This window comes from Convolutriloba macropyga, chromosome 12 (genome assembly GCF_964194025.1).
Source record: "Convolutriloba macropyga chromosome 12, txConMacr16.3, whole genome shotgun sequence".
NCBI classification, from domain to species: domain Eukaryota; kingdom Metazoa; phylum Xenacoelomorpha; order Acoela; family Convolutidae; genus Convolutriloba; species Convolutriloba macropyga.
This window is the reverse complement of record NC_134479.1, coordinates 18,413,122-18,435,440: the sequence shown is the minus strand read 5'-3', so window position 1 is coordinate 18,435,440 and position 22,319 is coordinate 18,413,122. Positions and strand designations below refer to the sequence as shown.

The following is a 22,319-nucleotide window of genomic DNA, read 5'->3' as shown; positions in this document are numbered from 1 at the left end:
AGACAACTGCACAAATTTGATTTAACACTCTTTTCCCACGGAAGCCCCAACATCGAAAATACCTCCGCAGAAACGTACTCTATCTTTCTTGAAGATAAATTATTCATTATTTTTATTGTTGGATTTACAGAAGACTATACAGACAGGCTCATTGCAATAGTATCATTTGACAATCAGTATGAATTCAAAGCAGTAATTAGGCACATAAAAAGGGATATGTATCTCGACTTAGAAAGCTTGAAATTCCAACTAATATTCGAAAGCGGAGATTCTAATTGAAATTAGCACTTTATAATTGTCCCATTATCGATGTCTTTCGACAAATTTTGTTTATATTTTACTGTAGCATTCTTTATCTTTTTCATCATTGCTTATTATCTGATCACAGCACTCTTCATTTACCTCTTCATGACAGACAGCGCTATTAGCTTTTTCCAATTATCAATTGTCAATGCAACAGAGATTGGAGTCTAAAAGAAGTTGACGCCCAAAGACGGTGACATCACACTGAGATACATACACACAGAATGAGAGAGTGAAACCCCCTATTGGTAACAAAACCGAGTCAATTTGGAAACTGTGAGTTAGAACATATAAATTTTGGAGCTAAATTAAAATGCCCTCCCACGATTTATACATTACCCAAATACTCCCTGTTGTTAATAACTGCCGCTATTCAAATCATTTTTGGAATATGTAGACTGTAACTACATACAATTCATTAGCCCCCAAACTAACAACCTTATTATCTCAACAGTTATTAGTGCCTTTGTATCTGACAAAACAAAACAAATTGTGCTTTTAACTCAAAATCCTATTGACAAACGCGCCCTATTAATATTTATCCCCAAGACTTTGCGACGAAAAGCACGTGAATTCTTTAAAGTTAGACATCTCATGACCCATGGCTATGACATCGATTTAGATGATTTTGAATCTCCCCTCATCATAATTTCTGAATAATCACATTCCCAGCTCATCCAGATCATCACCTTTTCATTCAGTGCAGTTTTAAAATTATAAGAAACTGAGATGGCCGCAAATGCCCAAATAACAGTGGAGCCCTATAGCGGAGCCGAAAACTAAAGTTTCCGCCAATTTGAGCACCTTTCCGAGGTTTTATTGGTGTCGCAGCAATTCCTGCTAACCAACAATCAAATTTTCTGCAACTCCACCTCCGATATTTTCAAGCGTTACGATATTTTCAAACGTTGCCCGAAGCAACCAGAAATGATCTTGAATTAAGCCTCACAGCACTCAGGGACAACTTCGCGCATCAAGATCTTCAAGAAGTACTTAAAGTTCTTAAATTAGAACAGCTGCGATTTGACCCAAAAACAGACGGCTCCGAAAATTTTCTAGTGAACTTAAACAAAGGCTCAGCGTGCCTACCCAACGCCAAATCTACCAGCAGTGGCAGCGTTAGCGCTTCCAGGAGATGGAGGAGCAGGGGATAGAGCAGAGCACGCACGCTTTGATGGAGAAACAGCCGCACGAGATGCTAGATTGCAAGCAGCGGAGGACAACAAGAACGAACAAGTTAAGCGAATCTTCATTAAAGCTATGCCGGGATGGCTGCGATCAAAATTGATGGAACAACCACCAGCCACGCTTGTTACCGATCTCTGCACCACTGCTCGACAACAGATGACAATTAGAGACATGTGCAGAAAAGATGACTATCCTGAAGATGGGTTTAATGAAATCAATAATGCCGTGTCCGAAAACTTGATAAATGCGCTCTCTAAACTGAACCAGACGCAAGATTCACTAGACAAAAGGCTTCAAACGATTGACGACCGCATCACGGCGGCACAGATAGAATCAACAACACAAAGAGATGTAACCCACTCTCCCCAGCAACCATTTAATAGGCAGGGGCAATTCTCCGCGGCGCCCTACACGACCAGAAATAACTATGCAAGTCAAAATAACTGTACAAGTCCAATGTATCAAAACTCTTACAGAGGAAATAATTTTAGAGGTCGAAATTTCTTTAATAGAAATCCTAGATCCCGATACCCAAACACTAACGCTCAAGTGTTTTAACCTCGAAATTTCACAGCCCAGTCACAATTCCGCATGCCCACCAGCCCATATATGCCTGTGACTAGATCCAGTGGTACCTTCTGTTATACATGTGGTTATCCAAATCACCGATCAAGTCAGTGTTCTCAGAGAGATAGAACTAATAATAGAGGGACCTCATTCCCATTTAATTGCCAATCAAAAAACTAATAAAGCCACCCTTAACGCACAAAAGTCGCAAACAGTTCACGAAATCTATAGAGCAGTCTAGCAAACTATTTAATCTTTACAATAGAAATTCAAATATGAGATCATCCCTTCTCCCCTATGTCAAAATTAAATTTAATAACGGAATAAGCCGTCGAGCACTAATTGACACCGGCGCTTGTGCAAACGTCATAAGCAACAGTTTACTTCAAGAAATAACTGACACTGACAAGAACGCAGTCAAATTGAAGCAACCCGATTGTACTTTATTCAAAATGGCTGGAGGACAACTAGTCAGAATTGAGAAACAGGCCGAAAGAGAGAGTTTGTTGAAGACTCGCTCACAGAGAGTTTGTTGAAGACTTCCTCGTCCTTTCCTCAACAAACTCGGTCATCCTTGGTAACCCCTTCTTTGTCAAGCATGATATTTCAATTAGTCCAAAACAAGCCCTTATACAATTCCCCGATCTGACCGTTCAAATTAATGAAATCAAGCCTGTAAACGAAAAACGACGAGCAGTAAGACATAAGAAGATTCCCATTTACACAAACAAGAAGCACACAATACAGCCCAACGAGCAAATCTTCCTAGAATGCTATCTATCAGACAAAACCGATCAGTTTGAGAACAAAAGTGGAGTAATCACTCCTAATGAAATTCTTGAAAAGAAACAGAGATTGCTCTAACTTCTTCGCTAAGTACTGTAGGAAAGAATAATACATTGTACGTCTCTGCCATAAACATAACTGAGCACCCTATCACAATCAATAGCCGAACCGAGGTAGGCAGATTCTCAATTCTTTCAACCGAGCAAGCCGACCAATTGATACAAATTGACCCACAACTGATAACGTTAGCAAAATCAAGAAACAAAGATTATTTTGCGGAATTGAACCAGCTCATTCAAGATTTTACCCAACACAAACCAGGCCAAACTAGGAGACCTCAACCGGAATATAGTAAACTATGGTTTCCGACACCAGAAACTTGCGAGGACCCAAGTAATTTGCCGTTGTTACAACAAGAAATTTACGACCAAATATTAAATTTCCAAAAATTGGAGCAGTTTGATCCACGAAGTAATGAAGAAGACCGTAAATTCCTTATCAGCAAATTCAACTGGGAAAATTCGCCACTAAACGAAAAGCAAATAGAAGAATGCGAGCATTTATTAATTGAATATTGTGACATTTTCGCCAAACACCGATTTGACGTTGGATACAATACGGAACTGAAAATAAAGCTAACTCCAGAGCATGACTTACCCGTATATGTACAAGGACCTCCAACTCCAATACATCTACGAGACGAACTGCACATTGAATTAGCATTAATGCACTACTATGGACTTATAACAGCTTTGTCACAGTCTAAATACAGTAGTCCTTTATTTGCTCATAGAAAAGAGTCAGGCAAACTGCGAATTTTAATTGATCTGAGAAGAGTCAACCACCTACTTAAAAATAACTACCACAGCACAAACTTCCCAATCTCAAACATGGCCGATGCAACCAGTCATTTCGCAGGAAAAACATTGTTCACAAAACTTGACTGCTCGCAAGCTTACCATTGCGTACAGATGGCGGACGATACCTCAGTACAACTCTTAGCTTTCAATTTCTCATCAAGAACTTACGCGTACAAATGTCTAGCTCAAGGACTTAGCAAATCAGTCACTGGTTTTAGCTCATTCATTCGCCATTATCTAGACCCTTGTTTAGCAGCCGGTATATGCACACAATTCATGGACGATATTGGGAGTGCAGTAACAGAATTTAGTCAGCTACTTCCTAGTCTAAGGAAAATTTTCGAATGCATCCGAAGATCTGGACTGAAATTGTCACCAGAAAAATGCGAAATAGCCTCACAGTCAATCAAATTTCTGGGCAGTACAATTACAAATGAGGGAATATCCCCACAAGCAGAGAAAATCAAAAAGTTTTAAATGAAGATTACGATGCCAAGAACAACTAAACAGGTCAAAAGACTAATTGGCTTCGCCCAGTTCTTCAGAAATTTCATCCCAAATTTAGGCGAGAAGCTTATACCGTTTTATCAGTTGTTACGTAAAGGAACCAATTTTGAAGCGAAAGAAACACATTACAATGCATTAGAAACTGTGAAAAAGGATTTACTTGAAGCAACAGAGATGACGCTCAGATTGCCTAAACCTGGCCTACAATATGTCCTCCTCTGTGACGCAAGCTACTACGGAGCCGGATCTGTGCTTATGGTTGAAGACTACGTGACAGGAAAACAGTCAAAGGAAAAAAAGTCTATGCTCCCGTATCTTTTGGATCACAACTCTTCACAACAGCACAGCTGAAGTTCTCGACTTATTACAAAGAAATCTTAGCACTTTACTTTGCATTAGACCAGTTTTCCCACTATATCTGGGCATCCAGCCATCCAGTACTTGTACTCACGGATAATCGAAGTTTAACGCATTTCTTTCAGTCAAAAACCATTCCTCCATCACTATGGAACTTTCTGGACCGAGTTCTTTCGTTTAATATAGTTATTGCCCATATTCCTGGCAAAGCTAACTATGCAGCAGATTTTCTCTCACGCGTACAGACGGATAAAGGAGCCAGCTTGTCCCTTAAACTAACAGACAAAGTACCAGTCCGTGAAATATATGTTGAATCTGAAGCGAAATCACCTGATGTTTCCATTTCGAATATCGACCAACTGAACACTGTCCCTGAATCAGAGATAGAAGAAGTTACCATCGTCTCACAACTACAGGAACTCGGACTTTACGACGCGTATATTGAACGAAAACGAGAGAATGGAGATGAAAATCTAAATAGTCTCTTTAAGTTGAAGCGTGCGGAAGTTAATGCAATACAATATGCGAACCAAGCTGATCTTTTGAACGATTTGTCGGATAGAGAAGAAATATTAGATTTGGCAAGTGAGCAGACAAAAGACGAGGAGATCATGCAGGCAATTGAGTGGAAACGCAACGACTTAAGCAGCAACTTGAAAAATGCATCCCGACGATTGAAGAAATATGTGAAACAGTTGGACCGTTTGGAAATTGAAAACAATACATTATACAGACAATTCTTTGATGACACAGGCAAAATAATTTTTAAGCAGTACTGCCTACCAAAGCATCTCTGGAAAGAAGTAATCTATAGACTACACAACTCACCAACAGGAGGACATTTGGGAATACTTCGCACAATTCAAGAATTCCGAAAACGATTTTACTATCCTGGTTTTACAGAACATTTCATCGATTTCATTAAAAACTGCATAACATGCCTACAGCTCAAGCAAACAACGAACAAGCAACTGCAACCACCATTACAGCCTGTATCTTCACTACAGTCATTTCCCGGAGAAATGATGCAAATCGACTTAGTTGAACAAAAAGGCCCAATTTACAAATTTGTTCTTAGTGGAATTGACGTGTTTACAAAGTACTTGTTTGCAGTACCACTGACAAATGGTAGTGCCGACACAGTTGCCAGAGAGCTTGTGAAGATTTTCTTCCAGCATAGCTACTTACCTAGTACTTTACTGAGTGATTTAGGAACAAATTTCACCTCAAAGCTAATGGCTGAATTAACGAAGTTACTCGAAGTTAAACTCAAACATGCTACGATGAAACACCCACAGACAATTGGAGTAGTGGAACGCTCACACGCAGCACTTAAACGGATCCTAAAACTCAACTCCAATGAACAGTGGAATGATTGGCACAGTACCGCTTGCAACCTTTATACACAATACATCGTATCATTCTTCAATTAATTGTTGTCCGACAACTCTATTTCATGGACGTGAACCTGTTAAACCCCTTGATCTCCGTTTTTCCACACAAGCAATGCAAGCAGTTGAAGTCAATTCAGATTACGTTTCGCAGCTACAAGACGCAATGCTTAAAAATTTGGCGAAAATAAACAAAGACTTTTAGATTCTTACCAGCGATACAGAAGTTATTACGATCAAAAAGCTGAAGCACAGCCACTCAAATTGCACTCACATGTTTTACACTCATGTTTACTACTAAACCCTCGTTTAACAAGGCAAAACGATTTTACCCAGAAAGCAGTACAAACATGGCTACCACTCTATAGAGTCGAAAAATTCTTAACAAATTCAAATTATATTATTAGAAAAACAGGAACAAATTACACTCAATGTGTTCATCGGATCAGACTAAGACCTATCAAACTGACAGAGCCACCAGAAGACATACAGGAAATTGATCCTGCAAAGTTTGAAGCGGATCCTTCCAGAAGAACAACTCGAAATGAGCCAGAATTATTTGACGAGTATATCCCAAATTTATTAGAAGAGGAGCAAAGTACCGCAATTTCAAAGACTGCAACAGTTCAACCTTCACAAATACGCCTTGGCGTAACTGTTCCTCCAAATGGAGCCCCTGCAACGCCATTGGCAGCACCAGTACCTCCGATAGTGCCGGTAATACCGCCAATACCCGTAATACCACCAGCGGAAATTAGAACACCTTCACCAATGAATTCGCCAAGAAATTCGCAAGAAAATTCACCCCGAGCCAGCCTTTCAGATAGCCCCGAGATTATTGCAACTCCGGAAGAATTTCAGTACCCTGAAAGACTCCCTGCAGCCGCTGAGAGCGAAATAATTAGAGAAAACGACGAAGAAGATACAGAACAACAACCGGGACCAAGCACTCGAAGCAATCAAAACAGAGTCAACTTTGCAAAAATGAGAGGAGTCAGAAAATTTGAATCTTGGGAACCAGTAGCACGCTACGGTTCACGTTCACAAACGCCACAACTGCCCGAATCTCCCACACAGCCACCTATCTTAACAAAAGAACAAAAACACCAACTAATTGCAGAATCATCGCGCAGATCAAGAAGGGACCAAATTCCAACTAGAGAAACGAAACTAGACCAAGTCCGATCTAGCATTGAGAGATATCAAAGAGGTTCAACAGCCGATAACATAAGGGTAACCCGAAGCCAGTCAAAGAGCAAACAAACTACTTCAAACATAAATGTAATTGAAATCGGAAAAACAAGAGCCAATTTTTTCTATCATAGAGGTGATATTCTCAACTCCAGACGCTCTTTTGCACGTTGCATATCAAGCAATATGAAGATGAGTAAAGGCCTCGCCTGGCAAATTGTCAATTACTACACCGAAATGCTGCAAAGTCAAGAATTTGCGCAAAGACCACCAGGTTCCGTTATCTCATTTTATGACACAAATTTAAATTGATATATCTTCAACCTGGTCACGAAAGAGAACTACTATGATAAACCTACTTATTACAACCTCTCAGTTGCTCTTCACACACTACGATTTGTTATATTAAAGCACAACATACGTTCAATAAATTTACCAAAATTCGGATGTGGTCTCGATCAACTTTCAGAAAGTGTTTTACGACAGATTATTGAAGTATTTTCGGATGTCCCAGTAAAAATTCACCTATACAACTATAACACGGCCACTAACTGATAATGTGCAGTTGCCAGTTAACCATTTGACGCGCATTATCATGCCTTAAAGCGCCTAAAAACAGCGCCAAAAGTTCGAAAATAACAGAAAAATGTGGAACGTGCAACTGGTTTATCTGCAATGTCCCTAGCAAAAATCAACTTTAGATGACACAAAGTACATCCATCGCCTCTACATATGTTGCCAATGACGCTGAAGAACCGAAAATGAGGCTAGTTTATGTAATATTGGAGAAAAATGAACTTCTTTCAAGAAAATGACCCAAAATTGATACCACACAGGTTACCCTCCAAAAATGACTAAGTTAGAGCACCAAAAAAGGCCTTCAGACGCCCGGAAACATTTTTCTGGACCCCCAGGGATACAAACCAGGGTCCAGGTGCCCCAGGAACGAGTCTGAGGCCATTTGGCTAAGAGTACTGGAGACCTGAATTCGAGGAAATCCGACCCCTGAAAAACGGCTCAAAAATCAACAAAAACACTCATAGTTCAACGAAAAAAGTATTTTGACAGAAACTAACTATACCACCATTGTGATTGGCTTCCGTACTAATGAATCAGACCAAAAAACGACGTGATTGAAGAGTTTTTCATAATTTTATACCGTCTGAATAGCCAAAAATTCAATCCGTCAAAAGTTCGCCAAAACTTTAAAACCGCCCCCCAACAGAATGAGACTGAAATGGAACGAACAGATAGTACCAATCGAGAGTACTTGAACCTAGAAAACGATTGGCTGGAGTAGAAATTGAAATTTTGTCTTTTATTCGAAGTTCTGACCATTAAATTGCAGGTGTCCGAAAAACAGTGTAAAATATAGCCAATTTTTATTTAGTTCTTTCTGAGTGAAAGAGAGTAAATACAGCCTATAATTATTACACAACAACAAGCGTGCATATAATTGGAACAGATTCATGCAAACAAAGCAACGTCTATTAGCTTGCGGGTTATCTAAATGCTCACTTTACATGACGCAAAAAAAGAATGACTTATAGCAATTTCGAAAAGAAAAGACATTCACTCACTTAATAAGTACTGTAACTGTCAATGCAGCAGCTTCTCATCTAACTGCTCCAAAACATCAGCAGGCCATTCTCGTTTCTCAGCAGCCGTCAGATCTGTGTATCGCAAAACTATCTTCTTTTCTTGGGAACTCTTTGGCGCGAAATTGTACGCCTTTGCCTTCTTCTGCTTAATATCAGCCAAACTCGATTTTAAATCATACCCACTTCGAATTAAGATCTTTACATGGGTCGTCACATTGCTCTCTACAATGGCACTTGGGGGGTTCTCACCATCTTTCACACTTTTAGCGACACTTCTTCGATAATCGGCGATCTTTAATAAACGTAATAACTCAAGTTGAGAACGAATACTCATTTCCTGCGCTATGAGTCCCTTACGAACATTCAAACAAAAATCGTTAATAACTCGCCTGCCTCTTATTGACGATGGGTCTTTCTTTGCAATGGCCTCATAACCAGTAACTAAGGCCCATACACGTTTCCCCCGGCTAAAAGTTGGCTCAGTTATGACCGCATGTACAGCAAAGCTCGGCTGAATTATAAGATCTAAGGGCTCGGCAACGTGATAAAACAGATGATTTTCAAGTGATGCCTTGCTTGCAACTCTTCGATCGGCATCCTTCGTTAAAAAATCAAATAATAGATCAAATGTGGATAAATCAAATAGGGCTTCTCCGGAATCAGAATTTGATGCTATCAACCACAATTTTGATCGGGATATCACTTTTGCAACAGACTCTCCACCCCCCATTCGATATGTCCAACAGTGCATCACGCCCCCACGGCAGCGATACTGGCAGCACTCATAATGTTCAACGCTGGGTGATCCACAAAATTAACTTTTTCTCGAGGTAATTCAAAGGAAATTGTATTTGAGTCACCGTATCCATGGTCCTGTCCATTATTTTCAGCACCAATAACTCCTCCTTCATTTCTAACAAAATCCTTGACGTCAACCAGACCGCCGTTCCATTTGTCCATTAAATCTTGATTCCATGAATATATGTGTTCAGCAGCCGGCCCTCTCAAATAAAACGGTTCAGTTGGAAAACTATCACCCTCATTAATTTCCCACTTCTCTTGATGCTGTAACTTTCGGAAACCAAATCTCTCAAATTTCGCTTCTCTGGCCAATTTCAATAACCAGGAGCATTTGTCATTAAAGTTAGTCATTTTCAACTGGAATGAAACAACTCTTGTTAATTCATGCAAATGTTAATAGCAAAACAAAGCGGTTAAAATATTAACAAGCCGTTCAACTGCACAAGCGATTGAAATGAACAAGTCGCGTAACATGTTTATACCGCACAGCTCTGAGACAACACATGCAATTAACGTTTAATTGCAGCACTTACTATAACACATGCTTAAATGACCAAAATGCACAACAACAACACCAACATGCACAAAACTACATTTATGACAAAAGGTAAAGCCGCACTAGTTCATAATATCATTTCCAGTCTAATGAGACATCTACGCTGAATCTGTTTTCTTGATCGTGTGTAACTTTGTAAACTCACGGCTGACCTTGACTCTAACAAATTGTCTCAACTGGTACACTCTAAACTGTTATGCACAATAATAAAAATTGCGAAAAGGATTTCTCCAATTCAATGCAATACCTTCAACAACTTGAAAAAACTAAGCTTGCAAGCCACAACTGCAATAATGCTGAGGTAAATTGACAGGACAGTCAGAATCATATAAAACAGCCTGATATCACTATCAGATTGTCCTCCGCCACTCCCCCCCTCAACTTGCTGCTGACATTGTGGAATCACTGTCTTCACCCACACTCCAAACTTCGGGAAAAATTTGCCATTTGGGCAGCAAGACAGAATGGAATTTAACACAGTAATGTTAAAACACATGGTCAAAATCTAGAAAACTTGAAAACACTTAGCCCTACTTGCTTCGCATTATTAGCCGCAAGTGGCGCAACCTCGACCCGTGTTGCTGGGAAATGGTGCCGTAAGAACCTAATTATTTGCCCCCCTGGCTCAGGTTGAGCGCTGCTTCGACCCGTGCAGCTGGGAGAAACTATGTTTATTTACAAATCAAACATCAGCATCACCATAATTGGAAATCTGTATATAAAATGCTAGAACAATTATTTACCATAAAATGAACATCAACCCAGTATGGTAATGTTAACAATTGAGACAAATATTAGTAGAACAACACAGCGGGTCTCTATTGAACATCACTTGGTTCGAATTTCGACTTACAGTACACTTTATTTTTCTCACGATGAAAACACTAAATTGTTCATTTCTTTCTCTTTTCTTCTTAGTTTCTGAAATTATTAATACAGAGACCCCAACTAAATATGAAGCGCTAACTAAAGGAATTCTTTTTCACAAAGAATCAAAGATTCTACTCGCAGAGAAGTTCGTTAACGTTGAATTCCTAGTTCCTTTCCCGCAATACGATTTTGTTATGAAACAACAAATCGAAGATATGCTCGAAAAACTAGCAACTATGTGGACACAACCGTCGATTGTGTATCCAGTTAACTTTTCAGAACCATTTAACTCATCTAATAAACCTTTCAACTTTGATTGGATGCTCTCAAAAATCACAAATGAGACAAAATCAGCAGAAAACGAAGTGAAACATATGCGCAACGTTACCGCGGAATTTTTAAGCCCTGAAGAAAACGGTCAAAGAAGCAGACAAAAACGTGCAGCACCAGTAGCAGCAGCCGCCGCAGTTGCTGAAATAGCACTCTTTGGATCCCTCGGAGTCTCAATGGCAAGTTCAGAAGGATGCGGAATAACCAGATTGTTCGGAAAATGCCAAAATTACGGACGCAAAAATGCAGAAAACATTGCACGACTTAACGATTACGCATCAGTTCTTACTGATTATGTACTCGAAGTTGAGTCAGCGAGCAACGAAAAATTCTTTCTTATCTCTAATGAAATTGCTAAAGTTTCGAAAATCCACCAGGAAATGCAAGATAATCAAAATAAAAATTGGAAAGTAGTACAAGATCAATTCAACATCTTCGAGAAAAATTTCCATTTATTACGAGATTGTACACAAATGCTCTTCTCAAATCAGCAATTAAATTTCAACTTCGATGCTGTAGCTTCACTGTTATCAATCTTATACGCCGACATCAAAAGCTATCGTTCAGCTTTATATGCCTATAGTATAAACTTGCTAAACTCCATACCCATTCTGTTAGATAAACGTTTACCAATGTCTTTAGTTCCCCGCGAATCATTATTAGCTGTCTTAGATTCAGTTCATGATAGCCAGAAACATTCAACAGATCGTTTGTCACTGGCAATACCCATGAAGGATCTCATGTCATATTATGATGCCAAACTTGTTTACGAAATTGCCACCGTTGAACAAGGATTACTTTTGACTCTAGCAATTCCTCCAGCATCCCGTCAAACTTCATTTCACGTCTACAGTGCACACGTCATCCCAATGCCCCAACAGGATCCTAAAGAAGCCCTTCAATGGATCATCGAAGGTCCACACTTGGCGATTTCGCAGGATTCCATGGAGACGACTACATTAACCCAACAACAGCTCGATAACTGTCTAGGATCCTCAACTTATCGTATATGCCACGAAACTATGGAGACCCATCTAGCACAATCGTCTTGCTTAGCAACACTCTATTTTCACGCGACAGTTGTTGCACTTTCTGTATGCCAAACAGAAAAAGTAATGCTCCCAACGCCTGAAACCGCCAGAAGTCTCGGTTACGGGATTTGGCTAATCATGAGCGCAAAACCATTTACGTGGAGAGAATACAATTTGAACGATGCCTCATTGCCAACTAGTGAAGAGAAGGAGGGATGTCAACTCTGCATAATAACTCTCCAATGCGGAATCCAATTGATCAGCAAACACATCAAAATCCGACCGGACCTCTCGAGTTGCCAAACAATTCCAGCAACTCGAATCGATGTTAAACTTGCTGACTCTCTTCAACACCTCATTTCATCGTTACCGGAAATTGAGAAACTCCCTTACTTTACGTCGAAAACAGATGCTAACATTGAATTGTTTCAACAATTGAGAGTAGAAATGATCAGCACAACTGACTCTCTTAAACAAGCCGATTTAGACAAAATAGCAGCCCCTTTGGTCCACAAAATGCAACTCCTGAAGCCGTCCCTGGTCGAAAAGTTAGAATCTTATAATCCAATAAAGCTTTCCCTTACTCTGACTATTACAGTCTTCATTGGAAATCTTCTCCTTCACATTCTAGTAATGTATCTGTATCATAAGATCAAATTTTTCCAACGAATAACCCCCAATTTTATGAAATTCTCCGATGGAAAAATCCCTCTTAAACCAGTAGTTTCGGTTGCAAACAGTGAGTTGACAAAGATACAGTCCCTTGACCATAAAATGAAAAATTTGATGACTATTGTTGGAGAAACAAACATAGATAACAATATAGATGCACGTCTACTGAAAATCGAGGAAGAAATTCAATACCTTGACAATGAAATATGCGTTCTTAAAACAATGACCGATCACAAAGTTGATATCTCTGCAACTACACAAAAGCCCAATTTGCCGATTAGACGATCAAAATCGACAATTTCTATGCGCTCTAATCGACTGAATCCCGAATTTCTTCAACAACTTAATAACGACTGTATGGAAACTGACGAAAACGCGACAGAAACTTAAGGGTGGCTCCTTATTAACATTTTATCTGTGTATTCTATCAAAAAAAATTATATCTAAATTTTTCATTAAACGTGGGTAGTGTAACGTCCTAAAGTACGTTTTATATAGTAATCGATATATCTTTTCCCCAATTTTACTGATCGCCTTATTTAGTGCTATACTTGCTATAATCTCAAGGCCATATATAGACTTCATTTTTCTGCCTTATTAAGATGAGAAAATGTATATTTATTTCATTAACATCCTGTAAACTTTCTCAAGTATATTTGTCTTAAAAACCATTTAACTATCTTTTGTTATTTGATTTACCCATAATAGAGGAATGTGTGACAATGCTAGCCTGTATTTATATTTACAATGTAAACTTTACTATGTTCATCTTATTTGCCCGGCACGTGCCAGCACGCGCCAGAAGTTCTATTTATCTTGATTTAATCTTGATGTATTTGTGTAAGTGATTACTCAAATGTAAATACGGCCCTCAGGTCTTAAAAAGTAATAATCTAAGCAACACAACCAAGATTGTCAAGTTGAAAATCAGTAGACAAGTAATTCAGTCTTAGATTGGAAGCTCTTTCTCTAGTGACAAAACTTATAGCTGTCGGCCCTGCTCCGAAGCAAGATTGAAACTGCTCAGGCCCTGAACAATTAATCATGCGAAAAGAATAATTTAAGTAATAAAAGCCATGCTACTGAGTAGTTAATTAAATTAGCGGGAAACATTACTTCAACAAATTTAACACAATAATATAGCCGGACTAAGGTATATTACAAATGACCTTTTCTGCCTTTTATTTAAACTTATCGATTAAAAAGCAGGAAGGATTCAGGGCAAATTCAAATTGCAGAGAAAGTTTTTCTCTTGAAATACTATTGAGATTTCTGCTTTTTCAGAAGTGTTTTTTGTTTTTAAGTATTTTGACAATTTACAGGTAATTGATTGTTATAGGTTGGGTTCACACAGGGTCAAGCGCAGCTGACAGACTACAGAGGAGGGCAGAATAATGGCAAGTTGTTCAATGAGGAGAAAGCATATGAACAGTCCAAAGTTACCTGTATCAAGTGGCTCCCCAATTCGGGTAAATACTCCCTTCAGTTTGTGACGTTTGTGACGTAAAATATGAACGCTCTGTTAAATGGAGGATTGAACATGTATGAATCAAGGTTTTCCCGTGAAGAATAAAATGTCAAAGAGCAGCATCACCTGCAAAAGTACCATTATGTGATTTATTGGTGCGCTCGCTATTGCCTTCTTGTGAGAATCATTTTAAAAATATGTGTCGTTTGGTTGGCTTGCATCAGGGAAGAATTAGTTGATTTTTTTTGTTCTTTTGATGATGATGTACGTTTTTGACCATTTTTATGCACTAGTGAAATTCTAAATGGTAAAATTATAAAGCATGTCTAGATCGCATTGGTATTAATTCTTCTTTCACTGTGAATTGTCGGTAACCAGACAATATTTCAATATTTTAGTTTTCCTTCTTGTTGAAAGGGAAAATTTGTTTCAGAGTCGGAGTTTGTAGTGGGACATTTAAGTGGTGCCATCTACCATTATTCTGCGACGGAGCCCAACCACCAAGGCGTGCCTGTGTTTGTACCCATTGCACAGAAAGATACGTACGTCGTCTATCAATCTAGAGCAGCTCAGAGCACAAAAGCCAGTTCTAACAGGTAAGGAAGTGCACAGTATATTATTCTTATTTTGTCAAATGTGAAGATTAGGTTGTTAGATCTGAAAAATTGCTCTCAAACGATGTTTCTAGCACTTTAAGAGGTGCTGGTCTTTTTAATGTATTTTTTGTACTATCGGTTTTTCGTCTGATCATCAAATTCTGTGGTGGTTAAGCCCGATTGTAGTAGTTGACGTGTAATTCCTCTAAGATTCTAGAGCTAATTTTCTATTAGTATCTAAGTAACTGATTCGCCAAAACATAAAAATTCATTTGGCAGTATTTGTTAGTTACAATGTAACATGTTACAATACTAGTTAAAATAAATCCAATTTCAATGGCGTCTTTTTTGTTCCGAAAGGGAAGAACTTTTGCATTGTCCAAAAGCAATTTGAAGGATCAACTTTAATCTTCTTTAGCAAAATTTGTATGTAAGCGAACACTGAATTTGATTTATTATTTACTAGATGTGAGCCATATGCATTGGCATTTAGATCGGGATAAATTGATGTTCAACGAGAATTACCGAACTCAAAAACGCTAAAGTGCTGAAACAAAGACTAGACAGGAAAAAAAATTACTCGAAACAATTATTTCTCTATTGAATTTAAGTAAGAGTTCCTTTCATATGAAAATCTTTCCTGAAACTTCCCCAGGCGTGAATTCGATATAATTTTGCTAAGTGTTTGTGCCTTTTTGTTTTATTTCTCAAAAAGAAACCGCTTTTTGGGTTAAATTGATTTTGTAAATTGGGAATGTAGAACATGAATCAGTTTATGCTCTTAAGCGAAGTCTACCTTAGCAAAACATTGGAAGAATTTCAATAAAAGAATTTCAGTTAAAGAAGCCAACGATTTGCAAAATCAATCTTCATGTGAAAAAATTCCCAATGAAACATGCAAACAAGTAACAGGCTTAGAAGGGTTTTGATAGCTTGCTGCGGATACACAGGACAAAAACACTTTCCAATTCTTTTCCAACCGCTTATTAGTTAACGCCGCCAGCCTCTCAGCGACTATTATTTAGGCGCTCTTCTTTTTTTAATTCGCTTTACCTATTGATCACGTTTTTCATTTTACATAAGTCAAGGTTTTCACGTGTTTCAAGGTTGTCAGTGTTTCAACTGAATGGATTTTAATTTTTTTCACGCATTGAATTACGCAATGTAGTGAATTCGGTGAAAGTCATAAGAGCAAAATCAAAAGATCGAAAGAAACAAGATAAACATATGAAACCCGCTCATTAAGGCATAGTGCATTAGGTTATCAAAGATCATTAAAGCGATTGCTAGCTGGCTTCACTATCATGCTTAATAGCGTTTATTTTAAAAGCTGAATTAAGAGTAATTTTAGAATCTAACCAAATTTGCAGAATTTGCACAACAAGTAAAAATTAATTTGATGCTTAAAAAATCCTGTCATTTTCTATCTCTTGTTTTTTATTTTTCTGTTGCAATCTCAATGTGCGTCAAGCGGGTCAACGGCGGTTGTTTTCCGGCAAATACAAATATCACAATTATGCTTTACTCAAATCTTTTTTCTATTGTTAAAACTCTAAGTTGATATCTCTGCAACTACACAAAAGCCCAATTTGCCGATTAGACGATCAAAATCGACAATTTCTATGCGCTCTAATCGACTGAATCCCGAATTTCTTCAACAACTTAATAACGACTGTATGGAAACTGACGAAAACGCAACAGAAACTTAAGGGTGGCTCTTTATTAACATTTTATCTGTGTATTCTATCAAAAAAAAATTTATTTCTAAATTTTTCATTAAACGTGGGTAGTGTAACGTCCTAAAGTACGTTTTATATAGTAATCGATATATCTTTTCCCCAATTTTACTGATCGCCTTATTTAGTGCTATACTTGCTATAATCTCAAGGCCATATATAGACTTCTTTTTTCTGCCTTATTAAGATGAGAAAATGTATATTTATTTTATTAACATCCTGTAAACTTTCTCAAGTATATTTGTCTTAAAAACCATTTAACTATCTTTTGTTATTTGATTTACCCATAATAGAGGAATTTGTGACAATGCTAGCCTGTATTTATATTTACAATGTAAACTTTACTATGTTCATCTTATTTGCCCGGCACGTGCCAGCACGCGCCAGAAGTTCTATTTATCTTGATTTAATCTTGATGTATTTGTGTAAGTGATTACTCAAATGTAAATACGGCCCTCAGGTCTTAAAAAGTAATAATCTAAGCAACACAACCAAGATTGTCAAGTTGAAAATCAGTAGACAAGTAATTCAGTCTTAGATTGGAATCTCTTTCTCTAGTGACAAAACTTATAGCTGTCGTCCCTGCTCCGAAGCAATATTGAAACTGCTCAGGCCCTGAACAATTAATCATGCGAAAAGAATAATTTAAGTAATAAAAGCCATGCTACTAAGTAGTTAATTAAATTAGCGGGAAACATTACTTCAACAAATTTAACACAATAATATAGCCGGACTAAGGTATATTACAAATGACATTTTCTGCCTTTTATTTAAACTTATCGATTAAAAAGCAGGAAGGATTCAGGGCAAATTCAAATTGCAGAGAAAGTTTTTCTCTTGAAATACTATTGAGATTTCTGCTTTTTCAGAAGTGTTTTTTGTTTTTAAGTATTTTGACAATTTACAGGTAATTGATTGTTATAGGTTGGGTTCACACAGGGTCAAGCGCAGCTGACAGACTACAGAGGAGGGCAGAATAATGGCAAGTTGTTCAATGAGGAGAAAGCATATGAACAGTCCAAAGTTACCTGTATCAAGTGGCTCCCCAATTCGGGTAAATACTCCCTTCAGTTTGTGACGTTTGTGACGTAAAATATGAACGCTCTGTTAAATGGAGGATTGAACATGTATGAATCAAGGTTTTCCCGTGAAGAATAAAATGTCAAAGAGCAGCATCACCTGCAAAAGTACCATTATGTGATTTATTGGTGCGCTCGCTATTGCCTTCTTGTGAGAATCATTTTAAAAATATGTGTCGTTTGGTTGGCTTGCATCAGGGAAGAATTAGTTGATTTTTTTTTGTTCTTTTGATGATGATGTACGTTTTTGACCATTTTTATGCACTAGTGAAATTCTAAATGGTAAAATTATAAAGCATGTCTAGATCGCATTGGTATTAATTCTTCTTTCACTGTGAATTGTCGGTAACCAGACAATATTTCAATATTTTAGTTTTCCTACTTGTTGAAAGGGAAAATTTGTTTCAGAGTCGGCGTTTTAAGTGGGACATTTAAGTGGTGCCGTCTACCATTATTCTGCGACGGAGCCCAACCACCAAGGCGTGCCTGTGTTTGCACCCATTGCACAGAAAGATACGTACGTCGTCTATCAATCTAGAGCAGCTCAGAGCACAAAAGCCAGTTCTAACAGGTAAGGAAGTGCACAGTATATTATTCTTATTTTGTCAAATGTGAAGATTAGGTTGTTAGATCTGAAAAATTGCTCTCAAACGATGTTTCTAGCACTTTAAGAGGTGCTGGTCTTTTTAATGTATTTTTTGTACTATCGGTTTTTCGTCTGATCATCAAATTCTGTGGTGGTTAAGCCCGATTGTGGTAGTTGACGTGTAATTCCTCTAAGATTCTAGAGCTAATTTTCTATTAGTATCTAAGTAACTGATTCGCCAAAACATAAAAATTCATTTGGCAGTATTTGTTAGTTACAATGTAACATGTTACAATACTAGTTAAAATAAATCCAATTTCAATGGCGTCTTTTTTGTTCCGAAAGGGAAGAACTTTTGCATTGTCCAAAAGCAATTCGAAGGATCAACTTTAATCTTCTTTAGCAAAATTTGTATGTAAGCGAACACTGAATTTGATTTATTATTTACTAGATGTGAGCCATATGCATTGGCATTTAGATCGGGATAAATTGATGTTCAACGAGAATTACCGAACTCAAAAACGCTAAAGTGCTGAAACAAAGACTAGACAGGAAAAAAAATTACTCGAAACAATTATTTCTCTATTGAATTTAAGTAAGAGTTCCTTTCATATGAAAATCTTTCCTGAAACTTCCCCAGGCGTGAATTCGATATAATTTTGCTAAGTGTTTGTGCCTTTTTGTTTTATTTCTCAAAAAGAAACCGCTTTTTGGGTTAAATTGATTTTCTAAATTGGGAATGTAGAACATGAATCAGTTTATGCTCTTAAGCGAAGTCTACCTTAGCAAAACATTGGAAGAATTTCAATAAAAGAATTTCAGTTAAAGAAGCCAACGATTTGCAAAATCAATCTTCATGTGAAAAAATTCCCAATGAAACATGCAAACAAGTAACAGGCTTAGAAGGGTTTTGATAGCTTGCTGCGGATACACAGGACAAAAACACTTTCCAATTCTTTTCCAACCGCTTATTAGTTACCGCCGCCAGCCTCTCAGCGACTATTATTTAGGCGCTCTTCTTTTTTTAATTCGCTTTATCTATTGATCACGTTTTTCATTTTACATAAGTCAAGGTTTTCACGTGTTTCAAGGTTGTCAGTGTTTCCACTGAATGGATTTTAATTTTTTTCACGCATTGAATTACGCAATGTAGTGAATTCGGTGAAAGTCATAAGAGCAAAATCAAAAGATCGAAAGAAACAAGATAAACATATAAAACCCGCTCATTAAGGCATAGTGCATTAGGTTATCAAAGATCATTAAAGCGATTGCTAGCTGGCTTCACTATCATGCTTAATAGCGTTTATTTTAAAAGTTGAATTAAGAGTAATTTTAGAATCTAACCAAATTTGCAGAATTTGCACAACAAGTAAAAATTAATTTGATGCTTAAAAAAATCCTGTCATTTTCTCTCTCTTATTTTTTATTTTTCTGTTGCAATCTCAATGTGCGTCAAGCGGGTCAACGGCGGTTGTTTTCCGGCAAATACAAATATCACAATTATGTTTTACTCAAATCTTTTTTCTAATGTTAAAACTCTAATCAACTGAATATTTGAGGTTTTAGTTTCGTTGTTTGTTTTAAGTTCGTCCAAAAACTGACAGAATTTTTTCAGAGCAATAATTTTGAGCTGCCTTTTTGTTAAATCTTAAACTATTCACTTTCGTATAAAATGTCCACTATATCAAGTTGCTCTTCAATTGATGCCACTTTAAGAGCAATTTAAAAATACTGAAAATCGTTTTAAGGTGAAGTTCATAAAGAAGGTTTGGTCTCTCTCTCCTATTTCATTGATTTCACTGTCCCAAAAAGGTTTGCGTAGATTTTTTTCTTAGTTAAATAGAAGCCATGTCCAACTAGTGGACTTGAACTTGAGGTCTGATGTAAACTCATGTAGAAAGTGGTCAAAAACAAGTTTCTATATAAAACCAAAAGTTTCTGCTCTTATATAAGAAAACAGTTGTTTTCTATAATGTGAAAACATGCTGATGAGTCTCGTGCTGTTTCCATTGACTGACTCTAGATCCTAACTTGAGAGCTTAATTGTAACTCAATTTATCAGCACAAACTGAAGTTGAATAAAAAAGGAATACTATTTTTTAATTGCCTTTTTCTCAATAAACTGATGTTGTCTTAAGTATGCGATATTGCCCCAGATCTATAGAATTTGTTCGAACTTCATATCTAAATGAAATTTTCCCATCAGACTTTCTCAGCTTTTCATTCTGGAAAAGTTAGATCTGTTTGACTGATTCCAATTGATATGTACGAATGTTCGTGTGCAATTCATGTCAATTAGCGGCTTAATATTTGGGAGTCAAAAACTTTTGATTTCTTCAGTTATTTCGAAACTGAGAAAATCCAAAAGATTTTGAAACCTCCGATATTTTTCTTCTTTTTCTCGTTCTGAATGATTAGCCTCTATTGTTTAGTATATCACGAGTTTTTGGTTTACATTTTTCTGTCCTTTTGAGGTCTTCTCTATACAACATTTTGTTAAGTTTTCGGTTCATTAATTACCCAGCTTGTATGCTCCAAAAGAATAACTAAATTTTCCAGTTTTCCACTAGATTTTCCAGTTTGCCTTCAAATTTTCAAACTGTGCTCCTTTGTCAGCTTGGAATAGAAATCGTAGTTTCAAAATAAAATTCAAAAATAGCTCTACGTTGCATAAACAAGTAGTGAAAACTTGACAGAAAAAAAGCTGATTAATATTGATCTATATTTAGCCAGAACCAGGCTGCAACTGCTACCCAAAATACAACATCGACTCCTAAAAACCCTCTTCACAAGTGGCTGGTCGGTCACGGATCTGTGAATGAGCTGCAATTTGCTCCACACTCTGTTAACAGACTCAACAACAGTGCCGCGACTTTGTGTAAGATAAGATTGTTCAGAGTGGGTTGCATAGACATGTGCTAAATTGTAATATTTAAGAAATCTGGAGGTAGATTTCGAAGACCTTAGAAACAAGATACTAAACCCTCGTAATTTTCGAGTAACAAAATATTTTACGATATGTATTACGAGTTTCATTGTGACTTTTTTTCTGTCAAGATTTTGACCTCATCTGTTTCTTGGATGCAAGTGGTATCATATTTATTACGTGTGTACAGAAAGTTTGTGTTCATCATCATATCGGAAGCATTCTTTCACGTTCTTTGTTTTAGTATTGGCAATTGCGACTGGTGATGGTTTCGTGCGCATCTTCGACTTCCACCAGCGGGAGTTAATGGGAAAAGTGAAGTCGTACTTTGGGGCTATTCTATGTCTGGCCTGGAGTGGAGACGGAATGCTCCTTGCTGCAGGAGGGGAGGATGATCTGATCCACATCTACTCTATGCCTGAAAACAGGGTCATACTCAGATGTCAGGGGCATAGGTGAGTATTTCATCTGGCTTCATCGCATCTCTTCAAAAATTTAACTTTTTTAATCTTTATGATGTCTTCATACATCTTATTCACAATTTCTTCCTCTTGAGAAAATTTGATAAACATCTAGAAACTAATATTGATGCAAAATTACTAGGTGCTTTACTGTTAAATGTACCATTTGCATCAATCGCTTCTAATTGATTAAAAAGACAAGTGAATAAAAGAAACTCCAATTGAGTGAGTTCATTAGTTAGTCACACTTTGTTTTTAAGTATGACCGAATGATCATCGTTAGAATGTGTCATTTAGATCATGGATATCAGGTTTGGCTTTCGATAACCATTTTGTCCAATCACGAGCACACGAGTCGATGCTACTGTCAAGGACTCTTTCACAGTCTCACCCTAGTAGAAACAGCCGACTGAGGTTTGTACTTTTAAAAGTCGTTCAGTTCACTACTTGACTATT

General features: G+C 37.4%; 1 protein-coding gene across 2 annotated transcripts in view; it reads left to right on the top strand.

The window, feature by feature from the left end:
* The window catches only part of LOC142351249 (WD repeat-containing protein 20-like), a 55,940-nt gene that overhangs the window by 9,163 nt on the left and 24,458 nt on the right, over nucleotides 1-22,319 (top strand). For both annotated transcript variants that reach the window (XM_075403397.1, XM_075403396.1), the window contains exons 5-9: nucleotides 14,351-14,480; nucleotides 14,913-15,075; nucleotides 21,206-21,354; nucleotides 21,647-21,857; nucleotides 22,161-22,277. In XM_075403397.1, the coding sequence (XP_075259512.1) occupies nucleotides 14,351-14,480; nucleotides 14,913-15,075; nucleotides 21,206-21,354; nucleotides 21,647-21,857; nucleotides 22,161-22,277 (770 nt within the window). The remainder of the gene's footprint in view (nucleotides 1-14,350; nucleotides 14,481-14,912; nucleotides 15,076-21,205; nucleotides 21,355-21,646; nucleotides 21,858-22,160; nucleotides 22,278-22,319) is intronic.